The sequence below is a fragment of the Oryctolagus cuniculus genome, chromosome 7 (genome assembly GCF_964237555.1).
Source record: "Oryctolagus cuniculus chromosome 7, mOryCun1.1, whole genome shotgun sequence".
Taxonomy (NCBI): Eukaryota; Metazoa; Chordata; class Mammalia; order Lagomorpha; family Leporidae; genus Oryctolagus; species Oryctolagus cuniculus.
In genome coordinates this window covers 96,502,642-96,528,302 of record NC_091438.1, presented here as the reverse complement: position 1 = coordinate 96,528,302, position 25,661 = coordinate 96,502,642, and the positions used below count along the sequence as shown (strand labels likewise).

General features: G+C 40.1%; 1 protein-coding gene across 19 annotated transcripts in view; it reads right to left on the bottom strand.

Moving 5' to 3' along the window:
• The window catches only part of SLC44A5 (solute carrier family 44 member 5), a 437,768-nt gene that overhangs the window by 226,235 nt on the left and 185,872 nt on the right, over nt 1-25,661 (bottom strand). For 4 of the 19 annotated variants that reach the window (XM_070078242.1, XM_070078241.1, XM_070078244.1 and 1 more), the window contains exon 3: nt 13,197-13,325. The exons of the other annotated variants lie outside the window; for them this stretch is intronic. In XM_070078242.1, coding sequence (XP_069934343.1) covers nt 13,197-13,218 — 22 coding nt within the window. In that variant the 5' untranslated portion in view covers nt 13,219-13,325. The remainder of the gene's footprint in view (nt 1-13,196; nt 13,326-25,661) is intronic. 19 annotated transcript variants of the gene reach the window in all.

The window sequence follows — 25,661 nt, the reverse complement described above, 5'->3', positions numbered from 1 at the left end:
AAACTAAAGCATTGTTGGTTCTGTGTTTAGCTGTCTTCCTATAGGTTCTGATGAACTTTTTCCAGCCACATGTATTATACTCAGTACTTTGGGATGACTCTGTAAACAGATGAAGCCAATAATATATTAAAGGTACCAACTGTGAGAAAGTATGGTTAGCTGAGGTTACTAAAACAAAAAGTAATTCAAATCAATTGGTAATTTACAAACAGGAGTTAGATTTTTAAAAAACCTATTAAAACTGTTTTATTGTTCTATTTGTTATGTTGTATGTATATACATATTGTATGTCTACATGGGAAAATTTACTAAGAATTTTATTTTAATTGGCTTATAGATAAGATTGCCCATAAATTTAAGCTGCTAAAATCAATCAAAGATACATTTTAATTCGTGTGACCTGAATCTCTGTATCATATGTTTTAAACATGTTGGTAGAAAAAACTATAAACATTTTATATGCTTGTGCTGAAATTTGCTGGTTAAACAAGCTACATCATGTTAGATATTTAAGAGATGTTTCCAAATATATGTATTAATATTTATGGAAGGCACTGGGCCTTCTGGTAAATGTTTTCTTAAGTTGTTATCTAATGGTTAAAACTGCTTTCTAAGTTTTCATGTGCTATTGCTATTGTCAGTAAGCGATCTGGGACTGGCACCCCTATTTCTCTAGTCTAAGCCCAACTTGTTCTTTCATTTCTCTGTTCTCTTTGAGGTAGGAAACTAATTCTATTATGAAGGAATCTCCAAGATGCAAAATTTGATTTTAGATCTTAAAAAAGAGATGGCTAACACATTTCTGTATTGGCACAGCCAAAATAAGAGCTTAAATTATAATTTCTTAGATAGATTCACTTCGCCATCAGCGAGGTAAACAGTAAACAGGAAAGACCTCCCTTTCAGAACAAAGGGAAAGAAAGTTTTAAAGTGAGAATATAGTTTTCCTCATGGGCATTGTCTGCCTCAACATAAACGACTACAGAACATGCCTGTGACTACAGACTTCTAGTTTAGGCCTCTGAAGATTAGAGATGGGACTTGAGCTCCCCCTTGACTTGCATCCTCTGGTCTGCTTTAACAAAAACCAGGAGGAAAAGCAAGCTAGGCATCAGAAGCAATGGGTGGCAGGCCTATTAATGGCTGCTCTGTACAGTGATCTGCCCTCAAAGAGACCCAATAGGCCAGTCCACTGCAGTGGCTTTCAATGTGGTAAGCCTGGGCTTCAGCAGAAGTCAGCTTGTGAAGAGCCCTGGCAGCTCTGCCAAGAGTTGGATCACTGGAAATGGACCTGCCCTGGAGTCGAAGGATGCCCAGGTCAGAGCCACAGATCTTATTGGCTCTAAGCTGAAAAGCCCTTCACTCAGCCCAGCTTTCAAAGTGACCACTGCAACTGAGGAAATGGCCAAGTAGGGTCAGTAACATTGCAGGCAGAGCTGTATATTTCCTGTTGGAGTTGCCACTTGCCTTTACCTGGCCAGCTCTCCTCCCAGGCAAGCTAGGTAATGGAAGTGAACAGGGTGCCTTCACCAAGGAAGTTCACACCTCCTGTAGGATGTACCCTATGAAGAGATAGATAAGTCTGGGCCTCATAATTTACAAGGCTTTAAAGCCCACCTGATTATTATCAAGCCCCTTCTGTCAGGTTCTATTTGCCTCTCAATCAGAAAACTTATTTGTAGCTTTGACAGCACCTTTCTTAGCTCCTCTAATAACAACTCTGTATCTAGCCCACTTGAGCCTCATTCCTTTGTAATCATAACCTCTACCACCAATGGCTCTACTCCCAACCTGTGTGTCAAAATTTCTCTACAGACAAACCCCACTACCTGCAAAACTGGCCTTTCTCCCAGTCTTGGCTGGAATCAGCTTTAAGCTACATCCATCAAACTGTCCCCACAAGGGTCCAGAGACCCCCTCCATTTCCTCTCTATAAAATCCTCTTATTACCTGGTTAATGCTACTCAGGATCATTGGTTACTATTCTCACCCTGTCTTCTATACTACAGTGTCTAAGTGTTTACAGCAGTTGATAATGGAACAAACGAAGGCCTTCAGCAACCAGGCAGTCAACCAAATTCTGCTACAGGGATATACTCTGCTCCCCACCCAGGAGACAGTGGCCTGAGACATCGCCCCATGCCAGCGAAGAGTACATCATCACCCCATGTCAGCAGGAAGTAGCTCTAAAGACAGATCATCATCCCTCTATCCCTCTTGGACTTTTGGGACTAATGTAATCCCATACAAACCCTGTTTTATAAAAAACAAAAGGGGGGAATGTTAGGGAACTGGCAGTTGTAGCCAGGTGGCCGCATGGCCCAGCTACCTGAAGCCAGGCTCCACCCCCATCCTAATGGGATTCACTGCTCCTGCTTCCCTGCCCACCCTCAGGCAAAGTTTTAAAAGGGCCTGTTCCTGAACACGTGCTCTCTTGGCCCTTCTCTCCTGCTCTCTCTCGGTTCCTCTCTCTAGCCTCCTCCTCTGGGCTCTTGGCTCTTGGCCCTTCTCTCCTGCACTCTCTTGGCTTCTCTCCTCTCTCTTCTCCCTCCTCTGTCTCTCTCACAGTCTCCTTCTCTCTTTTTCCTTCGCCACCCCTTCACTCCGGTCTGTAGGGTGTTCCCCAATAAACCCTTTCCCTTAAAAAAAAAAAAAAAAAAAAAAAAAGACCTAAATGAAAGATCTCCGCGAGTTAGATCCCAGTGGAAAGAACGGGTCATCAAAGAAGGAGGTACCTTTCTCTGAAGGGAGGAGAGAACTTCCACTCTGACTACAACCTTGTCTAAATATGATCAGAGTCAGTGAACTCAGAAGGCTTCCATAGCCTTGGCAACTCATGACAAGAGCCTAGAGTGACCTAGGGTGATTACTGATGCCATAAACAAGAGTGTCAATTTGTTAGGTCAACAACAGGAGTTACTACACACTCCCTATGTAGGATCTCTGTCCTTTAATGTGTTGTACAATGTGAATTAATGCTATAACTAGTACTCAAACAGTAGTTTACACTTTGTGTTTCTGTGTGGGTGCAAACTGTTGAAATCTTTACTTAATACATGCTAAACTGATCTTCTCTATATAAAGATAATTGAAAATGAATCTTGATGTGAAGGAATGGGAGAGGGAGCGTGAGATGGGAGGGTTGTGGGTGGGAGGGAAGTTATGGGGGGGGGGGGAGCCACTGTAATCCAAAAGCTGTACTTTGGAAATTTATATTCATTAAATAAAAGTTAAAAAAAAATGTGGAATTTAAATGTGCAAGAATTATATGAAAGAAAGGAGGAGGGTAATGGAAGTATACCCTTGCAAGATTCTTATACTGTACTGGAGTGGTGTAATATTATCTGAAGGTAGACTGTGGTAAGTTAGAGATCTGTATCTCACCTCCTAAAGCAGCCATTGTGTCCACTCATATGCAGAAATCCTAACAACCAAGGAGGTAGACACCCCTTGTCTCTTCCTCTGTGATAGGACACCAAGAGAGGTGCTAACTATGAGTCAGGATGCAGCCCTGGGGAGCCATGGAATCTGCCAGTGCCCAGGCTGTGGACCCCCGCGGCATCCAGGACTATGCAGAATGTTTCCACTGTCTCTAAACCCCAGTTGCTGGTATTTGTTACGGGAGCTGGAACACACTATGATGACCATCAAGAAATGAAACAAAGCACAGCTATTCAGTCATTGGGGAGATAAAATAGAATAGTAAAAAAAAATCCTTTAAAATGAAGGAAAGAAAAGAGTGGATGGGAACATAGAACAGATGGACAAATAAAAAACGAGAAGCAAGAGTTGGAGTTTAAACCCAATAATTAGATTACAAGTTAATTATCTAAACACTGCACTCAAAAGGCAGAGCTTGTCAATTCAGGTACGTGTTTTTAAAGTAAGATCTAATTACCAGCTGTACATATAGAAACACTTTTTTTGACTTTTTAGTACAGGTTCCTCAACTTCTTAAGTTTTTAGTGCTTTGGGTGGAGACTATCAATTTTCACATGGTTGTGGTTTGTACAATTTTTACTTACTAAAACTAAAGGCTTTTTTGTTGATTCATTAAATTCATGGCTTTCTTAGTATAACTCTACCTCAATAATTATAGAGACTGGTTTATAAATGAATTCACAAAACGTGTGTGTAGTGCAGGCTAAAACTACGCTTGAATTCTCCTTTCATCTTTTACTCTCAGTAAAAGCTACAGTATCAGTCTCAAAATACCAAGGCCTTAAACATTTCTTTGCTGATGCATCTATGGAATGGACCATACTTGACTACCTAATAAATTCACAGATTTGATAAAAATAAATGCAGCAAACATCTAGACATCTAAGAAATTATCTTTTTAAGGTTTTAGAAGAATTTTACTATTTCAGAGAGAAAAAATATTTTATTTTTCTCACAGGACTATTTTCAAATATAGTATGATCCACTTCAAATATCACATTCTCAAAGCACAATTATTCACCATGAAATAGCTTTAAAAAATGGAAACCATATATTGTTACTATGAAAATATACCTATGCATTATGCAATTAGTTTTAATCAGTGTATAGCCAATCTAAAACTGGTGATGCTACTGGTGTAGAACAAAACCATCAATATCTTTAATATGCTCTATTTGGCCTGAGTACTGTGGACTTGAGGAAGAAGAAAAGGAATTGCTTCTTTTTTCCATTTAGAGAAGGGTGCTGACTGATTAGAGACTTTAAAAATAGGCCATAAGCCATGCTTGCAAAAAAAAAAAAAAAAAAGCAAATGTTAATCTTCTCACTTTAATTTTGCTTTCAACAGGAAGGGATTGCCAAGGAGCCACTGCACTGTAGAATGCTGCAGCTCATTTTGCTGAAAGCATAGAGATAGCTGTTCCAGAACTGTACTCAGTGGTGCCCTGGTGATCCAAGGAAGTTAGTAAGGCTTTACCCTTTTTTCATTAAGATCACCATTTTGTAGCCACCTCTTAAGGGGCCAATTACTGGCTATTCATTTCATATATGTCATTAGCTCATTGATACTGTACTGAGGGAGAACAAAACATAATAGGAGAAAGAGAAATGTGTAGGTGGAAGAAAACCTTTGTTATACAAAGCTTCCCTACATTCATAAAAATTGTGGGATAAGAAAGTTAAAATCTTATTCATCTGAAATCCCCTATAAGAATATCATTAATTGCTTGGAGACAGTATTCTTGGTGACTAGGTTGAGGTGTGGAGTTTATATCAAGGTTTCACATGGAACTGCTGTTCACGTGGCCAGGAGTAAGGAGAAGGTTGGGATTGTGTAATGTGGTCATAACTGTAACACCCTCTGCCATCTGTAGCTATTTATTCAATAAAATTACTAAACTCAAAAAACATTCGATGAGGGAATTTGGATGTGTGTGTTTACATGCATGCTTTTCCTGAGGTTGAACTTTTGACCCAGAGTGATGTGAGGTAAAACATGGACAGCATACATGGAAAAGCAATTGCCCTTTTGGAGTAAATACTAATGTAAGTTGATACTTCCGAGTTAGAGAGACCCAATAGTTCTTCTAACAGATGGATTAGATGTGGACACATTTGAAATCATCATTCAGCTACAAGCTCTTTGAGGGCCTCATCCAACTTCCCAGAGTACACAGCACAGTGTCCTGCACCGGGGCAGTCTTTAGTGGATAGCTGTGCCACAAATAAATGGAAACACAATTGCCTTATGACAGGTTAAATTTGTTTCACCTCAAAATACTTGTGGAGACAAAAACTTGGGAAATAAATGTGTTTATTTCGTTTATGCAAATAATCAGTGTCCTGAACCAACTGATACCTCCCGGTAATATCTTGGTGATAAGAAATGCATTGACTGGGGGAAAATGTTCAAGTCACTAACAGAAATAAGAAAGTCAGAAACAGAGAGCTGGAGTGTGGAATGAGTTTCATATGTTCAGAAAGAAGCTATTAGAATACTTGGCCTAATATCTTTAGTGCATGAGGGAGACCTTATTTGTTCCATTTGCTGGCAAACAAATTGACTCCGAGAGCCTGGTGAATCTCTACAGGCAGCACAGTGATTAAATTGCCAAAGTGGAACTTGGCCCTAGCTTTGACTCTAGGTCTACTGCTCTTTCCACCATTCACAGCTGCTTTCTGCCAAAGTCTCAGAGACAAGCCTTCATCCATTCCTGCTGCCTTTATGTGCTAATGGAGAACAAGCAAAACCAAAATAGTAAAGCCTTCCTTCCATTTTATCTGCTCCAAGAATTCTCAAAGTTTAAACCACTTCCATTCACTGATATTAAATCCTGATTCTTCCCTCAAATGCATTTCTTTGCAAGGATAGGAAAAAAGCACTCTCTGCAGTGGGTTGTATTATTCTGGCTACCTGCAAAGAGAGCAGAAAGCTATAGTACTCTGCCAAATGAACACCTATAGCAATTTCTCTCGCATATAGCAATTTTGTACATACACCATAAAACAATGCTTAGCAATCTGCTTAGTAAGGTCAAGCTTCCTCAGCAAATAATGAAATATAAACATCTACTACAGTTCGCTGTAGCTGGTGGAATTAAATTAGACAGTTGTCTGCTTGGTATATGAATCTTCAACTCAGCTGTAGCCAACAGAAATATTGATCCAGCACAGAGCAAGAAAGCTAATATCTTTGAACTATGGTTTAGCCCTTGGTTATTTCCCCTAAACACATATGTTTTTATTAATTTAGTTCTGATCTGAAATTCCTAACAAGGGTCCATAAGTTACAGATTTAAGAAATGAAGCTTTTGCATAACGTTTTGTTGTTTACCTACTATTCTCTTAAAGCCTGGAGATGCAGAAAAGTTCAAAGTTTACTGTGTTAGGACATGCCTGGCTCTATTTACCTTGTCTCTTTTAGAAATTGCTACCAGCTCCATACTCCCTGCTCCCAGGACACACATATCTGTTTACTAGCTGTCAAAGTAAATTTATGGTACTGAGTGACACCATTAGAAAGCTTGGCACAGGCCTTGCTGAACACATACAGATACACTTGCATACCCATTAAGTTGAAATCTTGCCAAGAATCTATTAACCAATCCTAATGAACTACTGTTTTCCATTTAAAACACCATTAGTTTCCTATGGTTTGTTGCTCAGGGTACAAGCAGGAAAGACACCATCAAGTGGTTAGAAAAGGTGTTGCTTTGCTGGAAGCCCATAGATCCCTGGAGAATTTAAACTTGGCATTGGTTACGTGTCACTTTCTTTCCACCTCTAAAAGTAATCTTGCATTCCAAATATTTATGACCATCTCCCATAATATAGAAGGATTTTTAAGACATCTCATTGCTTAAAGGATTCTAGGTTATTACAGAGGTATGTCCTGTTCCTAAAATTATAAAATCCTGATCAAACTGACAACTCTCAATCAATAGTTACACGTTAATAAAAGAAGAAAGAGTATCTCCCCACCCTGCCAGTGATTTTTAAAACATCCTTCGTTTTAAAATATTGGATACATTGTCATATTTTTTAATAGGAAAGTCCCTTATAATAAGAGTCTGAGGGACAGGCATTTAATACAGAAGTTAAGTCACCCTTGGGATGCCCATGTCCCATATATTAGAGGGCCTCATTTGAGTCCTGGCTGTTGAGGGAATTTGGGGAGTGAACTGGCAGATGGATGATCACTCTTGCTGCCTGTATCTTTGCCTTTCAAATAAAATTAAAATAAATAAATGAAAATATTGAGTCTGAGTCTATTCATACCAAAATGACAAGTCAGTAGAAAAATCTGGTTTTGTGAGGGTTGCTTTGGGTTTGAACTTCTAAAACGATGAAAGATGAAACACTAAAATGTCAAGGTTTTTTTTTTTTTTCAAGTAATGCATTCTCTGCAACCAAATTTTAGGCAGTGTGATTTTTAAGTTACAACATGTCAATGTAGTTTCTTTCTTGTAAAGAACATGCAAAATGGGCCGGCGCCGCGGCTCAATAGGCTAATCCTCTGCCTTGTGGTGCCGGCACACTGGGATCTAGTCCCGGTCGGGGCGCCGGATTCTGTCCCGGTTGCCCCTCTTCCAGGCCAGCTCTCTGCTGTGGCCCGGGAGTGCAGTGGAGGATGGCCCAAGTCCTTGGGCCCTGCACCCCATGGGAGACCAGGAAAAGCACCTGGCTCCTGGCTTCGGATCAGCGCGATGCTCCAGCCACAGCGCACCAGCCGTGGCGGCCACTGGAGGGTGAACCAACGGCAAAAGGAAGACCTTTCTCTTTGTCTCTCTCTCTCTCTCACTGTCCACTCTGCCTGTCAAAAATTTAAAAAAAAAAAATGCAAAATGAAGAATTTACTGAATCAACTGTATTCCCCAGTGTAGCAGACAACAGGAAAAGACACAAACAATTCATTTGAAAAGTACAAGTAACTCAAAAAATTCCAAATACATTTCCCAACAATAAAAAGCCTTTAGTGACAAGAAGTATTTAAAATTATAGCACTGTTCCATTTAATTCATTTTTTTTCTTATTCAAGAGACAGACAGATCACAGATTGAGTTCCCATTAATTGGTTCACTCCCCAAATGTCTGCAACAGCTAGGGCTGGGCCAGGACCAAAGCCAGGAGCTGGGAACTCCATTCAGGGTTCACAAATGAGTGGCAGGGAGTCAACACGACTTGAGCCATCACCGGATGCCTCCCAGTGCCTGCTTTAGCAGGAAATTGGAATTGGGAACCAAAGCTATGAACTGAACCCAGGCACTCTAATGTAAGATGGGGCATCTTAACCTCTAGTGTCTTAACCAGGTGCTGACCTCCAAGCTCATTTAAATGATATTTAAAATACCATTTCACCTTCCTTTCCAAGTTGTTATCCTTATTTCTAGTAGCTCTCTAAGCATATCTTGCCCAAATAGTAAATCTGGTGTATGAACCAGGTAGAAGGCACACAACAAAAGGCACAGCGAAAAGGAGTACCATGCAAGCACAGCCCAGCCCAGAACTGTGTTAGACACATGTTAGGAACTTTACTAAACATTCAGTAGTTGATTGATCAAATAATAAAAGACTTATGAATAGTAAAGAACTCAGTAACCTGGAACAGTTAAAAATCAGAGAAAAGGGGCAAAACAAATTGTGTGAAAGTGCCAGATGGTCGATAAAGCTGTAGTCTGTAAACTTGCAGAAGCATTGTGTTTTAAAGGAACAGTGTCAGCAATCAAGGGAGCTAGTAGAAGGGAAGAGGCTTCAACAGACGATTATCTTTTCACAAACCAAAAGGCTGCTGAAAAGACAGACCAACTTCATTAATAACTGACTTTAATTCTACTAAGTTTGTCCTAGTCATCCTACTGGGCCGCAAAGGCTACAGGGAGCAGCAGCCCCTGCATGATTCCCCCAGTGATAAGAGTACTGTATTCTGAATTGCACAAACAGCAAGGTAGATACCCCTTGAACATGCCTTGCTATTTGTCCTTCTCAACCTTGGAACTTATGGCTCTACCAACAATGTGGACCAATATTAGCAGTGCCCTGGATAGATAGAAAATACCACAGCAAGGCAACTCCAGGATAGGCCTCATTACCAGCACTTTCAAACAAAGCAATCTTCCCCTTTGCTTTCCCTTTGATGTTTCCTCCAGGTGAATTTCGCTTTTGCCTCTGCTTCCTTTTATTATTCTCTAGAGAAATGACCCTTGACCATTCAAGAATGGAAAGTGTCTGAAAGATTTTTCCAGCTTCACCCAGGGATGTCCAAGACACTTAACTTCCTGCTGACTATCCCTCACTAGAAAGAAGAAACACTGAAAGAGGAACAAAAAAGGCTCTGAGAGTTGGTTGATTTAGACAGGATTACAAAGAGGAGGAGAGGAACCAGGTGGCCCCTACAAGCTCCTTACAAGCTTTAGCAGCCAAGCTAAACCATGACAGCATTTATCACTTTGGGGTAGACAAATTTGATTCTAAAAGTCATCCACATATGATTTTTGCTCCCTCTTAAGATTCTTAATAAATGTTTTATTTCACTTTTTCGGGTTAAATTTTGTTAAAAGATATCATAAAAAGCAAAGAAAAATCACAGGCTATCAAACAAAAGATTTGAGCTTGAATGTTGAGCTGTCTGCTTATTTGCTTCTCTAACCTCCATTTCCTTCACACATAAAATGATACTATTTGCCTTTCCAGGTTATGGAAATGAGGCATGCAGAATGCTTGGTATACAATAAGCAAGCAGTAAATGGTAGCAATTTTTACTATTTTGTAAAAAAAAATTCCCTATGTTACTTCATGAGAACTCACAGAAGAAGTCATGTATCAGGATAGGAAGCAGTACTATCTGGGCTCAGGTGGTGATGGCAGCAGCCTAACATGATGTTCAAGAAAAGGCTGGTCTTCCAAGTGCTACTAGTTTCCCTCTTTCTATCAAAGGTCAGCAATAGTTGGCCCTTTATAAGAAAGCCCTTTGTCATTTTGGTGACCAAATACAAAATACTTTTTCCTCCCTGTCATAACATTTCTCACATCCACATCCTTATCTTTATTCTCAATGCTTATTTTAGCTAAAAAACAATTTTAAAATAAATTTTGTGAGAGGGCCTAAGGCCCTCTTTGTACTGGATTATTTGGTGTCTTAAATAATTTCTCTGACTTGAATTTTCTTTGTCTATTCATTCTACATACTAGAGTTATTTCAAAAAGGTCCTGGAAAATGGAATTAAAAAATAAATTTGTTTTAGCACAAAAATGATGAAATCCATGCATATACATTTTCTGTAAACTTTTTGAAGCATCCTCACATTTTACTAGATTGCCTTTTCTAATCACAGTTGAATTTCTATCACATTCCCTGCTCTGAAAGTTTTCAGTAGCTTCCAAATACCTATGAACTGACACCCAATAATTCAACAGCATTCATGATCTATGCCTAATTGAAGTTTCTGGTTTATCTCCAGGGCCATCAGTTAAGCTATCAGTTTGTTGTTCCCTAAACAACCACATCTCCTTTCTTGACTCCCTATCTTGTGAAATGCGAATGTCCTCCCCATCCCCAAAGTCTTTGTTCTGTGAACTCTCTCTCTGTCCCCTACCTCATACCTCTCCCCTTCCTTATCCTTCCCTGATTCAGCCTGAGCTACTGGAGAGCCAGTGACTGTGTCTTTTTGTTTCTGTAACTCTCAGTATAGAACATGCCTTTGTGTGCTAAAGGAAATCAATACATATTTTTAAATAAATTAATGAGCTAATTAAAAGTGTTTTCAACGTAAATCTATATGAGAGAAAGCAACAAAATACACAAGGGAAAAAGATACATTTTCTGATTAATCACAAAATGATACTATAGAAAGCCACATCTAACCTAGGACACAGGACATTTTCCTTTTTAAAAATTGGCTGCCCACTATCTGAACTCCCTTTGTACAGTTGGACAAGTGCCCACTTAGGAAAAAGGACGAGTCTATCTACCACTACAGAGCTTCAGAGGACTCACTTTTCTGGTCTCTCTGGTAACCAGAGCATGGGCACCTGACTATGCCTGGCCATGTAGCTGAGGATTCTGAATGTGCAGCTGGCAGCTCAAAGCAGTAGGGATAGACAAGAATTCCTTCTGTGCCAATGATGGCAGCAGCACACTCTGCAACCAGGTGCAGCAGTGGCAACTCTGCCAGAGTAACAAGCTGCAGCATCCATCTCTCAGCACCGGTGGCAGCAGGGCCATGATATTGGCTGTTTCTGGTAGCCCACTCCCCTTTAGTCTGCATCTTTTCTAGGACTTGCTTTCCAGTATTTCCAGCACCTCTGTCACCTATGCAGATTTCATTCAACAAAACCATTTCTCTGGGTGGACATTTGGCCTTGTAGTTACCATGCCAGTTAAGACATCCACATACCACAAGGGAAAACCTGGGTCTGACACCAAGTTCCAGCTCTTGACCCCAGCTTCCTGCTAATACAGAAGCAGCTGTGATAGCTTGAGTGGTTGAGTCCCTGCCACCCACAAGGGATACCTGGATTATATTCCTGTTATCCAACTTTCACCCCTCTGCCTGTTGTGGGGATTTGGGGAGTGAATCAGCAGATGGGAAAATCATTCTCATGCTCTCTCTCAAATAAATATTTCAAATAAATAAATAAATACATTCCCTGGTCACCCAGTGTCAGGTCTACTGCTCTGGCCCCTCACCTTGACTGAGGCACCAGACCTGCAAATGTATTGAAGTGGCCCTTCCACAGAACAGTGATATTCTTAGAGCTAGGTTTGCATCCTCATTCTTTCTAGTCATTAAAAGTTAACAATTATACATGATACCTTCATTAATTTTTAGGCAAACATGTTTTAAAGTCAGATTGCATGTTGATCTCTGTAAATAAACTATCAATTATTTCTCCTAAACAAATCAGTCTAAATTAGAGCTTGCCATAGGGATACCAGTCATGCATTGAAATTTCAAAGCACACCCAAATCAAAAAATGCCTCCTGTAATAAATGCTCTCAGGATTGGGCTACTTCTATTTTTGTACACTTAACAAAATATTAGTAACAATTAGTTATATTTTACACCTTTGATATGCCTATAAACCTAATTTCTTTAGCAAATGTGCCATCACTTAATCATGAGCTCAAATATTTATGAATAATACAGATAAAGCAACATGGTTTCAAGTTAAGAGCATGGATTCTGTAGCCAGAATGCCTTAATGCTAATGGGACTCTGGATAACACATAAATCCTTTGTGCCACAGTTTAATCATCTTTAAAAAGAGAACAGTAAACAAAGGTTGTTGTGAAGATTAAATTAGATATAGCATATGAAGTGCATAAAACAGTACCTGACCCCTGGTAAAAAACTAAACTGTCAACTTTTCTAATATTCTGGAATTGTGCCTATTTGGGAAAACTGTTAGAATGCATGACAGTCATGAGTGCATAGTGTGGGGCTATGTTCCTACTTTGGGCCAATGAACCCATGAAACATGGAATTCTTCTAAGTGCTCTCTTCCCTGGAGCCTGGAGATGAGGCATGTGTGATATGATGAAGAGGGGAAGACTGGAGTGATTAAAATCACAATAGTGCATCTGCTGCCCCATGAAGGAAATAAACCTGTGTTGCCATTTTGCGGGGTGTTTGTTACTGCAACATAACTTGGTCTATCCTGACTGATGAACAAAGTTAGGCAATTATCTGAACATTTCAATTGAAATTTGTACTCAAGTGAATGCATCCTCAGAAATAACTGGAGTGGGTGAATACCAGTAAAGAATAATTGAATCATGCTGGCAAGGTTAATGATGCCTGCAAATGTCTGCCTTGTCCCAGCCTTTCCTTCGATGTCTGAAATTTCATCCTGAAGATCCTTTGAGGCTCATTCTGAAGTGGTCCCTTTAAAAAAAGGCATAAAACCCTGAGAGATGTTACACATTAATCATCAAATCTTATACATTCAATTGAATATGCTTATCTAATCCCTTTCCAGAAAGACTTGGGGGTAGCATAAAACTTAGGTTGAAAGATCAGCTTGGAAAGTCTTCAGATATATAATTCCAAGAAGAATTATGTGTATTGGGGCAGGAGAATCATGGAGGCCCTTTTTTAAAAAAGATTTATTTATTTCAAAGTGACAGTTACAGAGAGAGGAGAGGGAGAGAAAGGGAGAGAGAGAGAGAGAGAGAGTGAGGTATCTTACATCTGTTGGGTCACTCCCCAAATGGCCACAAAGGCCGGGCTGAGCCACGCGAAACCACAAGCCAGGAGTTTCATCTGGGTCTCCCACATAAGTGGAGGGGTCCAAGCACTTGGGCCATATTCTGCTGCTTTTTCCAGGCCATTAGTAGGGAGCTGGATTGGGAGTAGAACAGCTGGGACACAAACTGGGGCCCATTTCGGATGCTGGTGGTGCAGGCAGTAGCTTTACCTGCTATTTATTTGGGCCTATTAATTATGGAAACAGTTATTGATATCTAATATCTCCCCTCACTGTATATTACAGCAGAACCATACAACTATAGGAATACTGCAAGTACAGCCTCAGGGACATGCTCAAGGTCACTTAAAGAGTAATTCCAAAGTTCATGTCTTTATAAGACTTTATCCATTACACCCTCCTGTTTATTTTGAAAGTTTTAAGGCCAGAGTCTAAGAACAGTTGCAGAGAAAGAGATAACAAAACAGAAAGTGAAAAGAGAGGGTGAGACTGAATCCATTCTAGAAACCCAATCTCATTTCTGTCAATAGGTTACATCAGAAAGCCTTGTATGCTCTCTATTGTGTAAAGTGGGCTTAGGTGTATTTCTTTTACTTACTACTAGATGGGTCCTGACTAACTTATGAGCATGTTTTCTAGTGTCATCACTTACTAGTTGTTTGAATTTGGGCAGTTTATATAACAACTTTTGCCCTAGGCATCTTTTTTGTAAAAATATGGTTTTATAGGTATAATTGTGAGAATTAAATAACCCAAGTCCCTAGCACACACACAATAATACTAATTACTATCATTATTTGCATCATCTCATGTTCAACTCTAAAGGGGACTGCTTGACAAAGCCCTGCATACACATCAGTTCCATTATCTCTGACAGGGCATGACTATCAGTCATGCAAGATTTTCCAAGTTAAGGAAGCTAAGTCTCCATGCTTCTAATATTTCTGTTGGAAATGCCAAGGTAATACATCAGTTGTTCACCTCAGTAATTGGTAGGTTTTAAAACTTCCCTTTAACCATACAGTGTTCTCTGAACATTGAGGATGACTTGAGATGGTCCCAATTCAGAAGATATCATTTTTTCATATATTTTCCAATTCTTTTTCTTTCCTTTTTTTTCTAAAACCCATTATCAGTCACAGCTACTTCCTCAGTACCAGTCTTCTTTGAAGAACATAGCTGCCGAGCCGGCGCCGTGGCTCAATAGGCTAATCCTCCACCTTGCGGCGCCGGCACACCGGGTTCTAGTCCCGGTTGGGGCGCCGGATTCTGTCCCGGTTGCCCCTCTTCCAGGCCAGCTCTCTGCTATGGCCAGGGAGTGCAGTGGAGGATGGCCCAGGTGCTTGGGCCCTGCACCCCATGGGAGACCAGGAAAAGCACCTGGCTCCTGGCTCCTGCCAGGATCAGCGCGGTGCGCCGGCTGCAGCGGCGGCCATTGGAGGGTGAACCAGCGGCAAAGGAAGACCTTTCTCTCTCTGTCTCTCTCTCTCACTGTCCACTCTGCCTGTCAAAAAAAAAAAAAAAAAAAAAAAAAAAAAAAAAACATAGCTGCCTACATATTCTCTACCCTTTGGGCTGTTAGCCCTGGATACAAGATCTGGCTGTAATTCAAGGAAAGTTCTAGAAATATACTGACCTCAGGTAAAAAGAAAATGAAAAGTCATTAGTTTTCTATTATGGGCAATCACCCTGCTTACACCCTCCCTACTTGGGCATCTATTATCCTTGTTAGCAATTCAAGGACAGGGACTTTATCATGCTAATCTTTGTATCTCTGAATTTAGCATACTGCTTGATACACCAGTTGGAACTCAGGAATTGTTTGCTAACCCAGATTAAGCTTTTAGAGTGCAAAATGTGATCTGATCAGATGTTCACATTGTGGAAGTTGCTAATCCACGTGACTTTGGATGCTAAATTAGCTCCATCCAGGAGGATACTATTTAGCATAATAAACTAAACCTGACAGGCATTCCCAGTGCAAGCACCAATTTAGAAAGATTTATGTAGGAAAAAATAAATGACAGCTGCCACAGGGTGCATTCTACCACCTGTGCAACTCTACCCTTCCAGTGTTTGATTTTACTTTGGCTTATACTCATAAGAGTATGCAAGAGGAGGGTTGCAAATAATCTGAGAGATGATCTACCCAACACATTTTAAATATAACAAAACTAAGGCCTAGGAGCAAGAAATAACTAGAAAAAGGGGAAAGGGACAAAAGGAAGGCTGTTTTCTGATCTTTGTGTTAGGTAGAAAGATATGAGCTTATGTGTGTGTGACAAAGGCCTAACGAGACATCTAGGTCCAGCATACGCTCTCAAAGTCATCCAATAACCTTCCAGGTGCAGCCCAATATCTGTACTTCAAACGCACCCTGCCCCTTCTACCCATAAGCATCCTTCCTCCAAGGCTCCTCTAAGGCGAGGCAATGCCAGCCAGGCTTCCCCCGTCTGATAACTTCAGGGGGAAAACTCAGAAAAAAAATTTTTCGTATTTACATCCAAAAAGTCCTTTGTTCCACGAGGAAAAGAGGGGAAGGCAAGGCCCATCCCCTTAACCTCCCCCACAACCCGATTGCCAGCTCAGCCCTTTGCCTCTTCTGTTGAGCTGTACTCTCTCCACTTAACCATGTAACTTCACTCTTCCCCAGTCTGAGCGACTGGGCACTCTCAGGTTCTGTCTGGAGAGGTGCCCATCCGTTCTTACTGATGTCCCTGCTCTAATAAACCTTGCTATTTGCTTTCCACTTACTCTCTGTCTCATGCCTAAATTCTTTCTTGCACGAAGACAAGGACCCTGCCGTTCTCTAGTAACATTTGCATTATTTTGCATGTAGTATAACCAGTATTCAACCCTAGTTCAATATCAGAATCCTCTCTGTAGCTTGTATTTTAAGTTTTATTTATTTGAAAGGCAGAGTGACAGAGAGATATCTTCTATGCCCTGGTTCATATCTCAAATGGCTGCAATGGCTAGTGCTGTCTGGGCTGAAGTCAGGAGCCAGGAAATCCATCTGGGTCTCCCAAATGAGTGGCAAGGGTCCAAATATTTGAGCATCTTCCACTTCCCTCCCAGGCACACTAGCAGGGAGTTGGATTAGAAACAGAGCAGCCAGTTCATGAACTGGGGCTGGTACAGGATGCAGCATTGTAAGTGTCAGCTTAACCCATTGTGCCACAACTCTGGCCTTTTCTCTGTAGCTTTTAAAGAGGATATCCTTCAGGGTTCATTCTAAAGACTGTAGAGCTGGGCTTGGATTTCTTCCCTTTTGCCCCATTCTGTCTGTTTCTTTCACCATATGAGGATACAGCATTCCTTCCCTCTGGGGGATGCAGCAAGAGGAAGCTACCTTGAAACTGGAGACTGGTTTCTCACCAGATGTCAAAATATGCTGGCACTGGCATCTTAACCTTGGACTCCCAGCTTCCAGAACCGTGAAAATCACTCTTGATGGTTTTTAAATTACTCAGTCTGTGTATTTTATTATAGCAGTGCAAACTAAGACATTCATGTACAAAGTAACAGTATGATAGGGAGAGAAATGCAAGCGCTTCTCTCCATTAATAACCTAGTGGCTGGGATGATGAGAGACAACATGTCAGAGGGGGCTGTCATTGCTGTGCCAAGAAACTTAGACTTTATCCTATAGGTCAGGCTCTCAGACTTTAGTATAAAGTCCTGAACATTATTAAAAATGCAAATTTGCTGATACTGTCCCCAGGGAGTCTGATTCAATAATTGGAATGGAGCCCCTCTGATCAAGTACATCAGGAAATTCCACACAAGTGGTGAGAAACTGCTGCAGATAGAACAAGACAGTCTCGAAGGGAGCTACATGTTTTAGGAAGATTACCAGCCTTGAAATCAGGCTTCTGAGCTCTAGCCAGATGCAGCTCCCTGTCTACTCTGCCCCAGCACCTTCCTTGAAACTTCATCCAAGCACACAGTTCCAGCACTCACACTAATTCAAATACCCAGCACTCATACTACAATAGAAACAGCAGATGCAGCAACAACAAAGAAATTAGATGAATTCTTACCAATGAGCAAGAAGTGGTTTAACTACACTATGGAGTTAAGTAAAGGGAGTGCTTGGGCATACATGGAGAATTCCAAGAAAAAAAAAAAACTCCAAAGTTCTTTAATTGAATTAGAAAATCTCTCCAATCAAGAGTCAACTCAACAACTTTAGGTAAACACTAGCTTATTTAAGAGACTATCACAGTTGTATACATTCACTGTGTCTCAACATATTATCGAGTAAAAAACTAAGCAAATATTTGGAGACTCAGGTCATTAAAAATTCTGATCAGTTCTAGAAAAACTCAGTGGCATTTTCACCCTTCAAACTATCATGATTACTGTCTAGGCCAGTGACCTGTGCTTGCAACCACTAGAAAACCAGGAACTGACTATGTAACATTATGTTGTAAGACTGATGGATTATAATATTTTAAAAGATTAATGTGACATTATAAGTCGTTATTTCAAGATTGTTTAAAAATTAATCAGAAGTTTTCAGAATTGTTTTAGAAAGTCAGGGTTTAATTAACTTATTTATTTAATTGACTCAATGTGACCATCTTCTCAGAAAGCCTGTGGATTCTTCAGCATTTAATAGCCTAGTGGGGAGGAGGACGAGTGGATTTTTGTTTTTTATTGGAGAGCTGAAATACGCTCATTGTCTTTTTATCACTTTAATAGTTCTTTGTGTTGCAGGTAAAGCAGCATTAATTCATGTCCAATAAGAAATATACAAGATTTTTGATGATGTTGCAAAAACTAAGCAATAAAAAACAATGCTCTGAAAAGGGGGAGGAATATAGGTGAGTCCTTCAGGTGAAAACATGTAATTCAGATAACTGCTCAAAAGTATGGCTTGTTTATTACCTAATAGGGAGGAATGACTGTGTTTCAAATTTCACTGCTTTGTGGTGGTGAATTATTTCACAGTGTAGAATTTTCAGAGCATTCTGCATTTCATCTTACTCTTGCTTGTGTGTAGAGTTCCCACTTAGGATATGTGAATGTCAAGGCAGTTCATGTCAATAATGAAGACAGGACTCCCTCTTGACCCATCTCTCTTCGTTTTTAGTGAGCAATTTGCATTAAATTAAGGTTAAGTTTTATTGTCAACTCTGATTTCTCCTCAATTGCTCTAAACCACCTTGAGAAATCCATTTCCCATGCTGACTGCTGAATGCTTCTAAAATGAATCTTTATTAAACAACACCATTGTAGCCAACGCAGTTTTGATACAAACTGAACAAAAGAAGTGAAAATATTCTGCACAAGAAAGCCAGCATCTTTTATCCCATAGTGAGACTTTCTCAACTAGGTGCTGGCAAACAATGTGGGCGACTCCCACAAGGAGAAATAGCCAGCTCTGCATCACTAGAACAAAAAGAAGCTCTCTGTGCTGGATCCTCTCTGCAAAAGTATTATGTGCCCAACACTGACATTTTTTATGAGTAGAAACAAAGATAGTTCCTTAACTCTCAAAAATTTTTAAGCATTATGTATATCATTACCATTCAAAGCTGACACTGCAATTTTTTCAAAAATGATCATCAACTGACTTCAATAGGAGTCATTTCCAGAAAATGGCCATTATGATCCTCCTAGCAAGTAAGTTACTGCTCGAGAGACACTTTTTCTGTGTGACTACACCACTGGAAATTATACCCAGCCAAATTTTATAAAATTGCCTTTAATGATTAGGTGGAATCTTAGCAAGGCAACCCCAAAACACATCTTAAATGGTATCAGGAGAGCTCTGTTGGTCTGAAAAATGTGAAAATCCATCCCAAAGAAATATACTATTATTATACCATTTCACAAACATTATCACAAATGATAACAAACCATAAAGAAAGTCAATAGTTAGTCTGGATAAAAACTGAGCTCTGAACTTGCATTCCTAGATCAACTCCACCTTCTTCCCCACCCACCTGAAAATCCTTTTAGTCAAAATAAACCCTCTCTACCTGGGCTTCTGAGCTCACTCCTTGGGACCTGATGGGAACTTTGCTTTCTTGTTTCATTTTCATTTCTCAGCATCAGTCTTTCTCTCTGCACTGCCTTTTTTCCCTCTGCCAGAGGCTCATCTTTCCCACCAAAAAAAAAAATCTTTCTTTGACCCTGACTTCCCCTTTATATAACTATTCTATTTCTCTCTTTCCCCTTGCTTCACAAATGAGAGGCAAATGCTCAATAAATATTTATGGATTAAATGGGTGAAAATAAATCTATTTCTTCATCTTACACTCACTCTCATTCCACTGCAAACTAAAAAAAAAAAAAAAAAAAAACACACAGAGCCCACTTCTCTCTCTAGTAAGCTCGTCTCCAGAGGGGGCCAATAATTTTCTAATTTAAAAAATCCGTGAGCTCTCCTTACCCTTCATTCTGATTGACCTCTACATCATATCTGACATTGCCAACCAACTCTTAGTATTAATACTCTCTCTTTCCAAAGTTTTTTAATGATAACCAAAGTCCCCTCTTAGTTATATCACCAGTTTCCACAGAAACTCAATGCTGGCATAAGTTTTTCTAGCCCTCTCTCCTTTTTAATATACACTATGCGGCAGTATCCCAACCACTGATATAGTTTCAACTATCGTCTCTAGTTGTCATTTCTTGTTCTCGTTTTTCTCCTATGCTGCAAACCTGTCTTTCTAAATTCCTTTTCTACTACTCCTCATAGAGGCTATGTTGGTACCTCAAACAAATTCAAAATGTAACTGAGTCTGCTCTCCCTTCCACCTCTTGGGCCGCCTTAATGAATAGCAGCACTATCCTCCTGGTTACATCACTGAAATTTCACAGTCATTTTTAAGGAGGCTACAATTCCTTTTTGCTGCAACATCTCCTTAGCTTTAAGTCCTATTGGTATTTTTCTGAAACGTCTCTTGATTCTGTCCCATACTTTCCACTTCCCCTGCAAATGTACTACTTAATTTTTTATCCCTTAAAGAGACCATTACAAAGCCTACTAACTGATATCTTTGCCTCTAATTCATCTCCCTCCGATTCACTTTTTTTTCCACAATAATTGACCAAGCGGAGAGTAGAAATGTCCCAGTCAACTTTATATTCCCCTGCACAAGTACTCGATACATATCTGTGGAAAGGAACTCGTGCTGCAGCAATTATCTTCCAAAACACAAACCCGGTCCTGTAAATTCATTACCCCTAAATAATTAGTGACTCTTTCTATGGTATAAAAGGGAGAAAAATGTCTTAGCATGACATTTAGAGTCCTTTGTGACCAAGTTCTAGTCTACTACTCTGCCTGATACCCCATCTCATGACCCCCATCTCCCTGCAACTCCTGCCATATCCACTATCCATTCCTCCTGCTTATTTCTAGAATATACTCTCTATCACTTACATCTACGGCTTATGCCTGTTTCCTATCTCTGCCTACTGAAATCCTACTCAAATTTTAAGTTCAAATTAAGTTCTACCTCTTCAATAAAGTTTTCCCTAACTCATAAAAAGAGTAACAGTTTCCTCCTCTGTGCACATTGGCACTTTCTACTTCCATTTAGCATATACATTATAATTACATTATAATTACGGATGAACACATGTGGTCTCCCCACTACACTGAAGAAAGTTCTTTTAGAATGCCTTCAGTCCCCCACCATGCTTAGGCCAGTGGCTCATATTAAAAAATAAATATCAGGCCGGCGCCGCGGCTCACTAGGCTAATCCTCCGCCTAGCGGCGCCGGCACACCGGGTTCTAGTCCCGGTCGGGGCGCCGGATTCTGTCCCGGTTGCCCCTCTTCCAGGCCAGCCCTCTGCTGTGGCCAGGGAGTGCAGTGGAGGATGGCCCAGGTGCTTGGGCCCTGCACCCCATGGGAGACCAGGAAAAGCACCTGGCTCCTGGCTCCTGCCATCGGATCAGCGCGGTGCGCTGGCCGCAGCGCGCCGGCCGTGGCGGCCATTGGAGGGTGAACCAACGGCAAAGGAAGACCTTTCTCTCTGTCTCTCTCTCTCACTGTCCACTCTGTCTGTCAAAAGAAAAAAAAAATATCAAGAGTCTGGTTTGATAACATTAGCACTATACTCTCTGTTAGGGCCACATTTGGTCCAAAATACTTAAATGTGTTCCATTGACTTATGCTGCCTCAATCCCATAAGCACTGTTACTACAGGTACTAGCATTTTGGTTAACTGAAATATACATGTTAACAATATGTATTATATGGAAAATTATATTAATTACATTGAAAAATATGTTCTCAAAATCCTACCCCTTATCTCTTCTTATCTTTAAATCACTATTTAAAACATTATCTGTATTTTCACCTCAACTGGGATCTTGGCAATAGTGAGATAGGCAACAGCTGGAGATGGCTCATCTGTATCTTAGATATGTCCTACCATGGTGGCCATTACATTCCCCACCCTGAGATAGGACACTATCTGCTCACTTAAAAAAATAATAAAGTAATTAGTAATGTTATTCAGCATTCGTTAAAAGAGATCTTTAAAATATGTGTCTTTGTAATTTTTCCTCCATCTCCAATGTAATCATGCACAAAACTACCACTATTTGACTTAGGTATAACTACAAACAACATTACCTTTTAAATGTAGGAAGGGTAAATGAGAATTATAATCACAAATAAAAATTGTCCTTTAAAATTAAAATGTACTACATCAAGTTTTGGATTATTATTGGTTTCTGCAAGAAGGAAAATGTGGTTTTCCTACATTTGATTTTATTCCACATTATAATTTTAAGGAAACTTCAAACACATAAATGATATATACTATAGTTTACAAAGTTATATTTGAACACAACGCTGATTTTAATATATCTATTTTATTTTCTAACTGTAAAATATCTACTTAATATGGTAAAATATTAAATAGACTTTAAAGATGTAAATTTATCCATTTTACCTTAAAAAACAACTATTTATGTGTGCAAAAATCTCTTAGCTTAGTTAATAATTAGGGAATGAGAGCAAATATTAAATATTAGCAAATATTGAAAGTGACCATGATAAATTTAAGTGATAGAGTGTGCTGCTTTCACTCTCAGTCACAAGCTACTTTTAGATTGCACAATTCTATACATGTTATAGCAATCTTTTTCTATCTTTGATTCCTTTTTTTTTCTTTTGACAGGCAAAGTGGACAGTGAGAGAGAGAGACAGAGAGAAAGGTCTTCCTTTGCCGTTGGTTCACTCTCCAATGGCCGCCGCAGTCAGCGTACCGCACTGATCCGATGGCAGGAGCCAGGTACTTCTCCTGGTCTCCCATGGGGTGCAGGGCCCAAGTACTTGGGCCATCCTCCACTGCACTCCCGGGCCACAGCAGAGAGCTGGCCTAGAAGAGAGGCAACCGGGACAGAATCCAGCACCCCGACCAGGACTAGAACCTGGTGTGCTGGTGCCGCAAGGCAGAGGATTAGCCTAGTGAGCCATGGCGCCGACTCTATCTTTGATTCCTTAAAGTTTCATTTCTTCGTAAAGAAGCTTAATTTTCCATGTTTCCCATTTTTACCCACCTCAAATCAAACAATTAAGACTGGTCCATGCAAAGCTCCAAAAATTTTTTATTATAGAGGATATCTGAACTTGACATTGGATGATAAGAAATAGAATCCTCTTCTTTTGAATCTATATTAGAAAGTAGAGTTGTATCTACAAGAGAGACCAAATCCAGATATTCTTCCATTTGTATCCTCAGGCCCCTCAAGACCAGTACTTGAAAATTGAAATCATCAATTTATAAAGCAATCAGGTTTGGAGTTTGATATTAGCTCAAATTTCAAAAGGAAAGCACCTAAATCAAACAAATCTGTTAAGTAGCAGCATGAATTCAGGTGTACAAATGTACATAATTTTGCCTTTCAGACAAAGAATGGGCCAATGATATAATCTAAGCACAAAATGTGCTTCCATTCTGACTTCCAGAACAAACAAAATTTTATTCTGAATTCTAATATCTCCATTAGTCTTTAATGGTATTTTCCAAAAAACCTTGTCTTTGTGAGAATTGTAGAATTCCCACTAAGGGTAGCTTCAGTCATTATTAATGAAGTGATATACTCCAAAATATAGAAAGATTTACAGGGCATCAGGGCAGTGATAATGAAAATGCCAGAATGATGGGCATGACCTCCAATACCTACTGGCAATGATAGGTGGGCAATTGCTTTGTAGGTTTCTGAAATGTACCACAACTGGCAAGACAGTAATTTTTCTCTGACCTATTTATCTTGGGAGGTAGGGGGAGGATAAATTGTCAAGGGAATATCATTTTCCTTGTTAAAAGCTTGTGTTAAAAGGAAACCTGTTAAAGTGAAATGAACACTATGAGAAAGAGTGACTTGATCAGCCCTTGCCCTGACTGTTGATGAGCAACTTAATATGTTATCACTTTTAGTATTTTTTTTGTTTGTTCTACTTAATACTTTTGGTTGAATACTGTAATCAATACACAGTTATTCGTAAGTGTTGAAATTTAACTGAAAAGTGATCGCTGTTAAATATAAGAGTGGGAATAAGAGAGGGAAGAGATGTGCAATTCGGGACATGCTCAAGCTGACTTACCTCAAACGGTAGAGTTAGCAACATACCAGGGGATTCCAATTCAATCCCATCAAGGTGGCTTGTACCAATGCCATCTCACTAGTCCCAGTGATCAATTTCTGTTCACAATTGATCATAATGATAGGACTAAGAACCAAAGGGATCATATAAACAAGAATAGTGTCTGCAAATACTAGCTGATAGAATCAAAAAGGGAGAGAACGATCCAACATGGGAAGTGAGATACACAGCAGACCCATAGAATGGCAGATGTCCTAAACAGCACTCTGGCCTCAGAATCAGCCCTTAAGGCACGCAGATCTGGCTGAAAAGCCCATGAGAGTATTTCAGGCATGGAAAGCCAAGACACTCTGAGGAAAAAAAAAAAACCTAAATGAAAGATCTCCGCGAGTGAAATCCCAGTGGAAAGAATGGGTCATCAAAGAAGGAGGTACCTTTCTCTGAAGGGAGAAGAGAACTTGCACTTTGACCATGGCCTTGTCTAAATATGATCAGAGTCGGTGAACTCAGGGGGCTTCCATAGCCTTGGCAGCTCATGACAAGAGCCTAGGGTGATTACTGATGCCATAAACAAGAGTGTCAATTTGTTAAGTCAACAACAGGAGTCACTGTGCACTTACTCCTCATGTAGGATCTTTGTCCTTAGTGTGCTGTACATTGAGATTTAATGCTATAACTAGTGCTCAAACAGTATTTTTCACTTTGTGTTTCTGTGTGGGAGCAAACTGTTGAAATCTTTACTTAATGTATGCTAAACTGATCTTCTGTATATAAAGAGAATCGAAAATGAATCTTGATGTGAATGGAAGGGGAGAGGGAGTGGGAAAGGGTAGGGTTGCAGGTAGGAGGGACGTTATGGGGGAGAAGCCATTGTAATCCATAAGCTGTACTTTGGAAATTTACATTCATTAAATAAAAGTTAAAAAAAAAAAAAAAAGCTTGTGTTAGCTAAGGGGAGAGATACATGGTATACTAATGTAGTGAATTTTTTTTTTTTTTTTGACAGGCAGAGTGGACAGTGAGAGAGACAGAGAGAAAGGTGTTCCTTTTCCGTTGGTTCAACCCCTAATGGCCGCTGCAGCCTGCCGGCTCGCCGCACTGATCTGAAGCCGGGAGCTAGGTGCTTCTCCTGGTCTCCCATGTGGGTACAGGTCCCAAGGACCTGGGCCATCCTCCACTGCACTCCCCGGCCGCAACCGGGACAGAATCTGGCGCCCCGACCAAGACTAGAACCCTGGGTGCCAGTGCCGCAGGCGGAGGATTAGCCCATTGATCCGCAGCGCTGGCCATGAATTTTCAATAATATACATTTCTGGTGATCTACTGTCCGTCCTGTATTTGTTCCTTTGGCTCTCTGAGCTGTATGTTGCAGTGATTCTGAGTAAGTATTAAATCCCTGAGTAGGCCAGAGTTGAAAACCTACTTAGCCATCT